This window comes from Pelobates fuscus, chromosome 11, assembly GCF_036172605.1.
Source record: "Pelobates fuscus isolate aPelFus1 chromosome 11, aPelFus1.pri, whole genome shotgun sequence".
Taxonomy (NCBI): Eukaryota; Metazoa; Chordata; class Amphibia; order Anura; family Pelobatidae; genus Pelobates; species Pelobates fuscus.
Window position 1 is genome coordinate 51,141,567 of NC_086327.1, and position 12,804 is coordinate 51,154,370.

Genomic DNA, 12,804 nt, shown 5'->3' on the forward strand with positions numbered 1-12,804 from the left:
ACACAGAGGGGACTAGGAAATGGGAAAAGCAGACACACAGACAGGCTGGGGAAGTGGAGAATGAGACACACAGAGGGGCTGTGGGGAAAGACACACAGAGGCTGAACACTCACTATAAAGATGCATTGATTCTATGCATTTGTTTGAGGAGATTCTGATTGGTGCGGTGCAGAGCAGCGTTTTGTCACACATGCACAATAACCTCCCAATGCTTTCTTATAGGAAAAAAGCACACTCTCATTACTTCAAAATAAACAAGATAACATAATTTCTTTACAGCTGTGCAATAGCATACATTCACCATTTCAGTCCCATTACCAAACTTTTCTTAATATACTAAGGTAGTTGGATCAAAGCATTGATTATATGCAAATGCACTCCTACTGAAAATAAATTGAAGCCCTGAGTGTTTTCTTTCACGTTTGAGTAATAGTTTTTAGTTTTCAATTTTATTTTATTTTTTCTGCCTCTATATTTGCACACTATGCTGGCACAGCACTTTATGGGGGTATAGTATTTTTTTTTACAGGGCTGCTTTTCATTATTACTCCTGCCCTTCTTAGGCTCAACAGCAGACAGAGCCTCCCTGAGCCTGATTCCTGGGTTCTTGCTCCATTTGCTTGCCAGGACTACTGCCTAGCTCTGACATAAAGAAAGACAAGCAACCAACAACCAGAAAACACGCCAAACTTATAGGAACAAAAAGGGGGCTGGGGGGCAGACATTTGCACTATTCTTTAGTACCAATCTAAAAAAGGAAGTTTTTGAATTAAGCTTAAAGGCATCCTATAGTGCCAGGAAAACAAATGTGTTATTTATACAATAGCTATACAACGTTAATGTTTTCAGAAAAAAAAAATATTATATATGTTATATTATTCAGTATTAATGTTATATTAATAATTTAATACCGAAATAAAATGATCAAACTAATTTCAATTTCCCTGTATTGGATAAACCACTAAATGTAGAATACTGCATAGCCACATAAGGTAATTCACTTTACAATAGAAAATGGTCTATCCTCCCATAATGAAATAGTATTGCTTTTTCCATTATGTTAAAAACCTTTTTGTAGAATGCAGCTCTGACTATGATACAAAAAAAAATAATCTCTTTTTCTGTAATGTATTCCAGCATTTGCTTTGTCACTAAATGGTAAGCCTGTCTCTGATTTGGAATATATTGATACTTTGTAATATCATAAAAATAAAAACCAGAGCAGAAAAGTTAGCTCTGAGACTGTGTACGGCTAAAAGCAATAAAACCACAACATGATGGCAGCAAAGCGTGGGTGCAGCAACCACTCTGTATAAGATAGATTATATGGTGAGGTGACAGAAAGGGGCACTTGAAGCATCATAATTACTATAGTTCATTGTGGTAGTTATGGTACAAAGAGTAATTGGTGTGCAAACTACCCTGGTTTGTGTCAACTCTATTTTGAGTGGTCTGACAAAGTGAGACTCTACTGGCACTTAAAGCTCTGTCAGCCTACTGTGCTTCTGCTAATGCTCACTCTAAACTTGTTCTGCAATAATAGACTGAGAGCACTGTGCAGGGTTATCTGGTAATGGTGCTTAGAGTTGAATACAAGATATCAAGTGTACATGAGATAGCCACCATTATGTGTAAATTCAGCAATGACATTCAAGCTCTGGTAGAAATACCATCTATAGATCACTCACACAGTATGTTTATTTTTCATTATTATCAGATTTCCTGTGTATCTTTGAAACCAGAAGTTCTAGAAGTATTGAAATTTGTAACACAACAAACAGCTGTATGGCATCCATTTTAAAAAAAAGGGTATTCATTTGGCTAAAACTATAAGGAGGAGGAAAATGGCTGAAGGAAATTATGAATACTAATTAAAAGTGAAAGGACTAAGGAATGATAAATCTATGACATACGGAGGGTTGTTTATTAAAGTGAGAATTGACAGGATTTCAAAGAAAATTCAAGATGAATTTCAAATGCAAGGCAAAACTTGCTGAATTGGAAAAATTATCCTAGTCAGCTCTGCTTCCATTTCAGCTAGTTGTGTCTAAACTTTTTCTAGTGCCATAGTATCTTATTTAAAACAGGTACACAAAATTGCATGTTATATTCAAGGTGTGGCATTACCTTTGATTTAACAAGAGGCAAAATTATATTTTCGTCTGGAGAATTATTGCCCCATATTATGCATGAGGATATTTCACTGCACTTAGCAACTGCTGACTGACATTGCACACTGTTGCCTTCTCATGTGTTGTTATCTCTAATTCACAACCATTTTGGGCATAAACTGCTTGTGCATTCTTCATCCCAAGGTGCATAACTTTAATCTAAATTAAATTGCATCAGCCGTTTGAGTGCCCAGTCCCTAATCTAAATCTCTCTGCTACAAAGTAATATCCTGCTCACATTACCTTACCTAGTTTTGTTTAACCTGCAAACACTGACACATGACTTTCAATTTAAAAATAATCTATAAACCTACTGAATAGAAGTGAACCTAAAACTGATCCTTGAGGGACAGTACTTACCACTTTTGCCCAGCTTGTAAATTTACCATTGATAACTTTATGTACTCTATCCTTAGCAATGTTTTGCCCAAGAGCAAGGATTTTTATTTCAATCAATTTATTTTAGTTAAACTATTGTGTAGAACTATATTGAACACCTTGGCAAAATCTAAATAGATCACTTCTATGGCAACACCCTGTTCTATACTTCTACTAGTTAAGTTAACATGATTTGATTTTGCTAATGACATTGCTCTACCACATGTCTCCCTATAATTTGCATGCAATTATTTTGAACCCTTTTTGAATATATGTAACACATCTGTATTTCTCCATTCCTCTGGAACAATTCCTGAAAGAAAAGAATCCTGAAAGAATAATAACAGAGGTTCACTTATTTCCACACTTGTGGGTGAATACCATACAACTCTGGGGCTTTGTGTACATTAACTCTCTTTAGTTGCTACATCACCTTGTCTTGAGTCACCCAATCACACATTTTCAACAAGTGTTTTGCACCAATCATTTGCATGTCACTTGCCATAGGTTCCTAATATACTGAAGAAAAATAATTTAAAAGTTATGCCTTTTCCTGTTCTTTATTTGCTAAAATACCAATCACTAATTTCAGTGAACATACACTTTAATTTTGTGTTTTAATATTTATGTTCTTATAAAACTTTTTGGTATTGGTCTTGTTGTCTTTTGCTATCACCTTCTAAGTTTTGAGTGTAGCCCATGGCTTGTATTGGCCCTGACAATATACTCTGAGACACCTTTCAAATCCATTTTTTCTAGCGTTAGTTCACAATAAAAATCTTCCATTACCTTTATTAAGTTGATAGTGTGGCTCTGCATTTTAATGATAAATCTATCTTTATAAACGATGCATAAAAAAGTACCACATATTCAAAGTGGTGTAATGTCTATTTTTAAAGAAGAAAAATTAAATTGTATTTTGATTAATTAAACCTCATGTTTGTGCATGACAGTATAATACTGGCTTTGCAATGGCAGGCTGACATTGCACACTGTGTTTGTGAAGAGAATGGAAAAATGATTGGTGTCTTGGCACCTATATGTGTGTATGAAGAAATATATAATAAAATGAAAACTAGGGTCTCTTTGTGGAGAAAACAATATGGTCGTAGCACATTTGTATGTTTTGGGCTCTCCAGTGTTGCCCTGGAGAATGAATGGATGCTATTACTGGAGTCAGGATCACTATTTGGATGGTTGAATCTGCAAATAAATGACGGAATGACTATAGGAAAACAAGGAAATAAACAATTTTCCATGTTAGCCTGAGTACGAAAGCCCCTTGATGAAGACCACCAGTAGAGAGATATCATTCTCTTTAATTACCCTGGATATGTCAACATTCATATTTAACAGCCCGATTTTCAATATAGTTTAAAAAAAGAAAAAAGTATAATCACTGTTGTATTATTAATAATAAAATGTATACCTTTTTGGTCCTCTCTACCCTTCTATATTCTCTATATCTTATCTGCTAATTTATTATTCCTTATGTGGCAAATGCTCCTTGCCCTGGACATTTGCCACAAATTCATGGAGGAGTGTAGAAGCTGGCCTCCTGCCCACTAACTATGGGCCACATCCAAAGACTCAGTTCAGGAATTATATCTCCCCAACTGCCATCAGTAGCTTGCCCTGGGTGTCCTTGGTTCCGCACTTTCCCCTCATGCTAATGGAACCGAAAGCTGCCTCTCTGGCGGCCGTTCGCATGAACCAAACCCACGAATAGTCCCAGCGGTACTTAGCCGTGACCGCTATGGAACTAATTTCAGCATAAGGACTTTGTGGGTTCACGGTCACCTCAGCGGGACTTAGCTGCAAATGTTATGGAACTGTTTTGTGTGGTTCCCAGACAACTTGGTTCGCGGTTTTGAACCACTTTGAAATCCGCCAGGAGATCGCTTTTTGGAGGGAAGGTGTCTGAGACTAAGGGTAACAAACGCTACCTAAGAGCCAGGTGGAGAACGCCGTATTGCGGCCACAGGAGCTCTCGAAAGTTAACCAGCAAAAGCACCAAACACCCTGGAACTGTTTTAGGCATAGGACCATATGTGCATTCAGTCAGAACTTTAACATGGTGGCATTTCCCCTATACTGCATGGACCTGAGTGCTATTTCGAGAACTTGGGCGCTCAGATCAGGGCTGTCTAACAATGTAATATTTGTGGGGGTTCCTCTATGTCTTATATGTGTTTTTATGTATTTTTAATATGTTATATTTTTATGCACAGTCATGCTGACCCAGAAATTCATGGGCATATTGTGGGAGTGTTATGGGCGTGTTTAACTGTAACCCTGATATGTATAAAAGCATGCTATCTGGCCAGAATAAAACATTCCTGTTGTACCCTTCATCGAGTGTAGGCTTATGTTTGGGTAGCTCAGAGCCAGTGTCGTACACACAATCCATGGGACCCCAGTGCAAAACTGATCCATGGGCCCCCCCACCGCCACCCCATACAGACACACACATATACACACAGACACACATACAGTCAGACAGACACACATACATACATACATACATACATACATACATACATACATACAGGCACATATGTACATACACCCACACATACACACAGATACATACAGACACATAGACAGACACACATACATACAGACACACACAGACACATGCATACAGACACACATACACACACACAGACACATACATACACAGACACACATAGACACAGACACACATACACTAGCACACACACATACACTAACACACACAAGCAAAATATTTTAGTCACCCTCCTATAACCTACCTTTTAGGTGCAGGAGGGTTACTTCCCTGGGGTCCAGTGGCTCAGGTTGATGGAATTTAGAGTTCCCACTGTGACTCCTTATCTTTCCTCCCGCGTTGCTCCCGGTGGTTGCTGGGAGGAGTTACCGGTGCAGTCACTTCCTCCCAGCGTCTGACATCATCCGAAGGGACCCGGTCGCACTGTTACTGGGCCCACTCTGATGATGATATTCATTTCCATCAGGTGGCCCTAACAGCAACATTCGACTTATAATTATTCATCAGCTTCTTCTACCTGTCATTCATCCCTGGTGCTTTATCTAGGCTATTACACTTTGTCACAATGGATCCCACATAACTGTTTAGCCACGCTTTTTTTTCTTGTTCCATATATCTTGAATTTTTGGATTATTGGAGATTACAACTACACCCTGTTCCAAATGATTATGCAAATTCAATTTAAGTGTCACAAAGATTAAATATTTTGTTTTTCAGTTTAACTCATGGATGGCATTGTGTCTCAGGGCTCTTTTGATCACTTGGACACATGTGATAATTAGATTGCCAGGTAAGCCCAATTTAAGGAAAACCTACTAAAGGAGGGTGTTCCACATTATTAGCAAAGCACCATTTTCATGCAATATGGGAAAGAAAAAGGATCTCTCTGCTGCCAAAAAGAGTGAAATAGTTCAATGCCTTGGACGAGGTATGAAAACATTAGATATTTCACGAAAACTTAAGCGTGATCATTGCACTATTAAGAGCTTTGTGGCTGATTCCGAGCACAGACGGGTTCGTGCAGACAAAGGCACATTGAGGAAGATTTCTGCCAGATCCATGCATCGGATCAAGAGAGCAACTGCTAAAATACCATTACATAGCAGCAAACAGATATTTGAAGCTGCTGGTGCCTCTGGAGTCAAGGTGTAGAGTCATCCAGAGTCTTGCAACTGTGCATAAACCTTCTATTCGGCCACCACTAACCAATGCTCACAAGCATAAACGGCTGCATTGGCCAGAAAAATACATGAAGACTAATTTTCAAACAGTCCTGTTCACTGATGAGTGCCGTGCAACCCTCGATGGTCCAGATGGATGGAGTAGTGGGTGGTTGGTGGACGGCCACCCTGTTCCAAAAAGGCTGCAACGTCAGCAAGGCGGTGGTGGAGTCATGTTTTGGGCCGGGATCATGGGAAAAGAGCTGGTCGTCCCCTTTAGGGTCCCCGAAGGTGTAAAGATGACCTCTGCAAAGTATGTGGAGTTTCTGACTGACCACTTTCTTCCCTGGTACAGAAGGAAGAACTATGCTTTCCGTATTAAAATCATCTTCATGCATGACAATGCACCATCTCATGCTGCAAAGAATACCTCTGCATCAATGGCTGCTATGGAGATAAAGGGAGAGAAAGTCATGGTGTGGCCTCCATCCTCCCCTGACCTCAATCCTATTGAGAACCTCTGGAGCATTCTCAAGCAAAAGATCTTTGAGGGTGGGAGGCAGTTTACATCCAAACAGCAGCTCTGGGAGGCTGACATCTTGCAAACAAATTCAAGCAGAAACTGTCCAAAAACTCACAAGTTCAATGGATGCAAGACTTGTGAGGCTGCTATCAAATAAGGGGTCCTATGTTAAAATGTAACGTGACCTGTTAAAATGTTTAAAAAGTTAAAATGTTGTTATAAGTTTGATTGAAATAGCTTTTGAGTTCAGTAAATATGCTGCAAACACAACAAATGACAATTTTACAACCTATAAAGTGTTTTGAAACTTACTGTGCGTAACAATTTGGAACAGGGCATTGTAAGTTTTTTTATGTTTAAAAAAAATACTGTTATCATTAGGAGGTTTGTTCAATAAAATTTGAACTGTACTCTTAGTAGTTGATAACATGAGGATTATGCTGACTGTTATTTACATCAATTATTTAGGTAAATGACAAAAATATAATTTGCCTAATAATTTGGAACAGGGTGTATACTCCATGGGCAGATATGACAAAATGTGTTCATTACAGTTTACATATTGACACACCCAGCATAGTAATGTAGGTTATATATCTGTTAGGTATTATTGAGTATTATTACCGTTGAGTTTTGTGACACCAATACACAGCACACAAAGGTTTGGCTCTGAGGCACGTGACGATTGATGGGAAAATACATGAATGTTAGCTAGACGACAGTACCTAAGGTCACGTTTTACAGCCATTTAATTAACATAGGGGTGGTCAATTGTTTTGGCTCGGGGACCACTTTGTGGGAGCGGAGGTTAGCGGAGGGCCGCAACTTTTAAAATGATTGCATTCATTGGTTAACTTTGCATTTCAGAAAAGGTATAATTGTATCATAAAAATCAATAAATATAAATTAAATTAAATAGTTTTTTCAATTAATTTATTTTGCTAATTTCATATCATCTATAGCTGCAAGCACATTTAATTTTAGAATCAGTTTAATGAGACAAAAGTACCCTATCACACTTTTCTACAATTTATTTGAAATCAGGAGTGAGATTGCTTGTTGAGATTCTCATCACAGCCTGCAAGTTAATGTCTGTCAAAGAGCATCTATATTTACTCTTGTTGATCTTCATGCAAGAAAAACTTTGCTCACAAATATATGTAGACCCAAATATAGAGAACATTTTCCCAGCCAGTTTCTTCATACATGGACATTTTTCAGCAGACAAAGATTTGCGGAGCTGCAGACCAGTGTCTGCGATGGTGGCCGGGCAGACAGGAGGGCCTTGCACCCAGCGGCATACTGAGCAAGCCGCTGGGCCTCCTCCTGGTGTCGGGTCCTCGGTCACTGACAGTATGCCCTCAGAGAGCCACCTCTGCTTGGCGGGACACAATTTGGACACACAAGGAGCAGTATATAATTCAATATATAATAAATATATAACATATGAAAATAGATTATTTTATTTTTTTGCCGCTCTTTTTCACTCTATTTGTTACTTTTCTAATTTGATCTGCGAACCAAATGGTGGTAAAATGCACCTATTAGTGACCTCTAAAATATATACATAATATTTATATAATGTATATATTTTGCAGTACACTGATTGGCCCAATTCCCTGGTCTTTTGCTTCTTCTGATTCTTTCTTCATCAACCATATTTGGCCAAGCCAAACCACCACATGGCAAAAATTTGGCTGTCCTAAAAAAAAAAAAGGATTTGGCAGAAGTGAATCAAAATGATTTTTTTCCAACATACAATATCCAGCACACTCACTCATTGTCAATTTCAAGTCTCACAGAATGTAATAGTTGTATTTAAAAACACCTAACTTAAGCAAAAATAATAGGGGTTTAACTACAGTATATGATCATTCATTGCAAGTCTGCCACAACGTCAATGTACCCTATTCTTGGCAGGTCCTACTTTGGCAGCCAAATGCCTGCTCCTATGAGATTTATCCACTTACTTGGGAAATGCTTCCTCCAGGGACTCTATGCAGGGCAAGGTTAAATAGGGCCATTGAATGAGGCACCTGTGACAGGGGGAGGTGCAAAACTGGGAGTTGGCCCAGACTCCCAAATATATATATGAAACCAAGAGGCTGCACTCACCTGCATACACATAGGGTGCTGTTGGGGCCAATTAATACAACATATTCATAAACATAAATTTTCACAGAAATTATTTTTTCCCACCATGTACAAGTCTAAAAATGATGAATAGAAAATCATATACTGTAAACAAAATATATATGGTATTGCCTCAAGGATAGGTTTTTCAAAGCTTTTTTTTAGTTCTGACAAACATTTCTTGTGTGTATTGCAAAACATAGATGCACAGAGCACAAATAGTATGTATGTTCTGGTCTACCATTTCAGCTAAAACTGCATTTCTCTTTTGAATACGTACTGCCATGCACAGAGGCAAAAACAGAACTTAAAAAGCTTCTATCAAATGAACACTCTAAGCACCATACCTGCTACATCCAACTGATGCCCTTGCATCATCCCAAGGAAAAAAGTTAAGCATTACAATGAACATATTTCTAACTATATGGAGAACATTTCACTTAAAGGGACACTATAGTCACCATTGATTCAATGCATCTCTATGAGGAGATGCTAATTGGCCAGGGCTATGTTTGGCTTGTTCTTGCTCTGGCCCTGATCTGCACCCTCGACAAGTTCACCCAATCCAATGCTTTTCTATGTGAAAGCATTGTGATTGGCTTAGAACACCACTTCTGATTATGTCAGCCAAGCAGGCAGATCGGGAGCAGAGCCAGCAGCAGCAGACTGAAATAAAAGTAAGATTTTGCTATATTTAGGGGAGCAGTGGAGGCGGGGAGGCGGTGGGGGGGGGGGGGGGGGCTAGATGGTGGTTTTAACACTATAGGGTCAGGAATAATTATTTGTGTTTCTGACCTATAGTGTTCTTTCAAATGATTTGTATATTTTAAGATATGACAAAGCATATCACTAATTAACTTGTTTTTCTTTCACTTTTCGGATGCTTCTTATGTCATTGCTGCCACATATCAAATTAGAGATTTGAAGTTGGATAACGTGATGCTGGATGCTGAAGGACACATTAAAATAACAGATTTTGGCATGTGTAAAGAGAATATATACAGCGGGTCCACCACTCGCACATTTTGTGGTACTCCTGACTACATAGCTCCAGAGGTATTATTTAATGTTATTATTTGTATTTTATAAATACGCAGATGCTATAACATATTGGATTCTGTGGTATATAATAATGTTACTGTTTAATCTTTTGTTTCAGCTTTAAAATACACTCCAAGCACCATACCAATTTAAGTTCCTCCCCTTCTCTGTCTCCCTACACATAGCATCTTATAATTTGCACACAAAAAAAAACATTGCAGGTTTAAAAGAAAAAAATCACTCAAAACACCTTAACTACTACAGCCCTCTGTAGTGGTAATGGTGACAGGAGTGCCCTGGCACCCTCTTAGTGTAAGTAATCAGTAGTTGTGGACAAGACCATAAGGGCACTTGGGGCAGCACCACACCAGTTTTTATGTGGACAAAACGTTTGCAGTAGTTTAGCACCACTAATGTTTTTTGGGGGTTGAGAGGGTAAGCTAAAATTATGGTAAAAACAAATGTATATTAACATTAATATCTCCTACTGCACATTGCATGGTGTAGACCCAGTGCCCACCATCTTCTTTAAAGTGCCCAGTGATTTTGTAGCTGAGACCTGAGCCACTTGTGATCTGGCTGTTTAGAAAGGACTGGGGCTGTGACTCTGAGGACTGAGCTGATTCTGATAATTTTAATCTGTAATGATTGTTGCTTCTATTACGCATGTTAGCTACTTCTTGGCTCAATATTGCCACTGCAGATTGATCATATTGCCTGATGCAAACCCAAAAATGAGTCCGTATCCTGCTGCTTTAACACTGTGTGCTGAGAGCTACCAGTAAGTCACAAGTAGCTGATATGTCTCTTAGCAGCAGCAACATTTACTAGAAAGCTAAAGTTATCATAGCAGGAGCACTAATCCCTTTTACAGTTTTGTTTCTACTACATTTGCACCCTACACATTTTCCACATGAATAAAAACCTTTTTTATTTGCACTTAAAAATGTTTCTGGCACCTCTTTTCTTGGGTGATTAAATGTCAAAATCTGCTTTAAGCTAGGTGCACCTCTAAAAGTGATAAAAGGTTTATCTGTTATGATTGCCGATAATTCACTATCTTTTTTTTAAAAGGTACCAGTGTCTGTTAACAGTAGATTTAACCTTTTTAAAATCCTGATTAAAATCTAAAACTAAAGGTACTTTATCAAATTTGTCTTGTCCTCTATTAAAATTACTTTGTTAAAAACCAATTAATTTTGGTCCAAACCTTTTATTTCATCGTATGCCCTATTTAATATATCAGTGGGATATTGTTTTTGTGAGAATTTATCTATCACTATTTTGGCTTGTTCTTCAAAAGTACTCTGTTCAGTGCAGTTTCTTTTTATTCTTTGTAATTGGCATTTTGGAATATTATTTAACCATGGAGTATAATGCCCACTATTGTATAGTACATAACTATTGGCATCAACTTTTTTAAAAACATTTTTTGTTTTTAAAATACCGGCTTCTTCATAGATTTCTAAATCTAAAAAAAATATATTCTAGCTGCTAAAAGAACTGCTAAAATGTAAACCCCACTCATTAGAATTAATACTTGCTAAAAAGAGCTCTAAGTCCGATTGTGTACCTTTCCATATAAAAAATATATCATCGATATATCTATGGTATGATTCCCCAGTTATGGCTGCTATATATAACTTCAGTTTCCCAGCCTGACATAAATAGATTAGCGTAACTAGGGGCGAACCTGGTCCCCATAGACATACCTTGTAATTGTAGGTAAAATCTAGAATTGAAATTAAAATAATTATTTTCTAAAATCCATATAATACTGTCTAAAAGGAATAAAATATGTGAGTTACTAAAATTACCCGATTTTTCCAAACATTCCTGAACCATTTTACATCCCTTCTCATGAGAGATAGAGGTATAGAGTGCCGTTACATCTGAGGTTACTAAAAAATATCAATTTTCCCATTTGATGTTTTTTATCATTTTAATTACATCTGTGGTGTCCTTAAGGTATGATGGCATTTCTTTAACTAAATTTTGTAACCAAATATTCATGTATTTGGAAAGATTGGCTGAAATGGACCCATTTTTCTAAATTTTTATGCACCTTAGGCAGAGTATAAAATACAGGCACTCTAGGAAATTCGACTAATAAAAATTTATATTCATTATCATTTAAAATACCTTCTTCTTTACCTCTTTTTAGTAGGATCTCTAGCGAAGATTTTGTCTCTATCGTTGGATCTTTTTCTAATACCCGATATATCTTTTTGTCCTCTAGTTGTCTATCGCACTCCTTCAAATAGTTGGTAGTGTCCTGAATCACAATACTGCCTCCCTTATCAGCGGGCTTTATTATTATTTCTCTATTATTTCTTAAGTTTTGTAAAGCTTTATATGCATTAGGGTTTAGGTTCAAGTTATGTTTGTGATTACATTTCCCTAATTTCTCAAAATCGTCAATAACAGATTTTTCGAAAATATCTATAGCACTTGTTCGATAATTTCTTGGATAGAAATTTGATTTATTCTTTAGATCCGTATGATTGTCACTTTTCCTAGTATCTGTGTACTTGTTAATTTCAAAAAATCTTTTTACGGTTAATGTTCTAGAGTATTTCAGTATGTCTATATATGCTGAAAAGGAATTGAAATTTTTACTGCGGGCAAATTTTAAACCTTTGTTTAAAGTTCTAATTTAATCATTATTCGGAACAAACTTGGACAGGTTGATAACTCCCTCCAATTGGACATTCTTCCTCTCTTTTCGCTGTTGTAACCTTGTTCCTCCTCTACATCCTCTCTGTCTCTCCTTTTTAGGGGAGAGAAGGAAACCTTCCCTCTCATCTTCCCTAAAAAAATATTCTGTCTAGAGTCTGATTGATCTCGTGACAGAGCATCATATCTATT

General features: G+C 37.4%; 1 protein-coding gene across 1 annotated transcript in view; it reads left to right on the forward strand.

Annotated features, from left to right (window-relative positions):
• Window positions 1–12,804, forward strand: part of PRKCG (protein kinase C gamma) — a 447,474-nt gene that overhangs the window by 412,319 nt on the left and 22,351 nt on the right. The window contains exon 14 of the mRNA XM_063436266.1: window positions 9,813–9,951. Coding sequence (XP_063292336.1) covers window positions 9,813–9,951 — 139 coding nt within the window. The remainder of the gene's footprint in view (window positions 1–9,812; window positions 9,952–12,804) is intronic.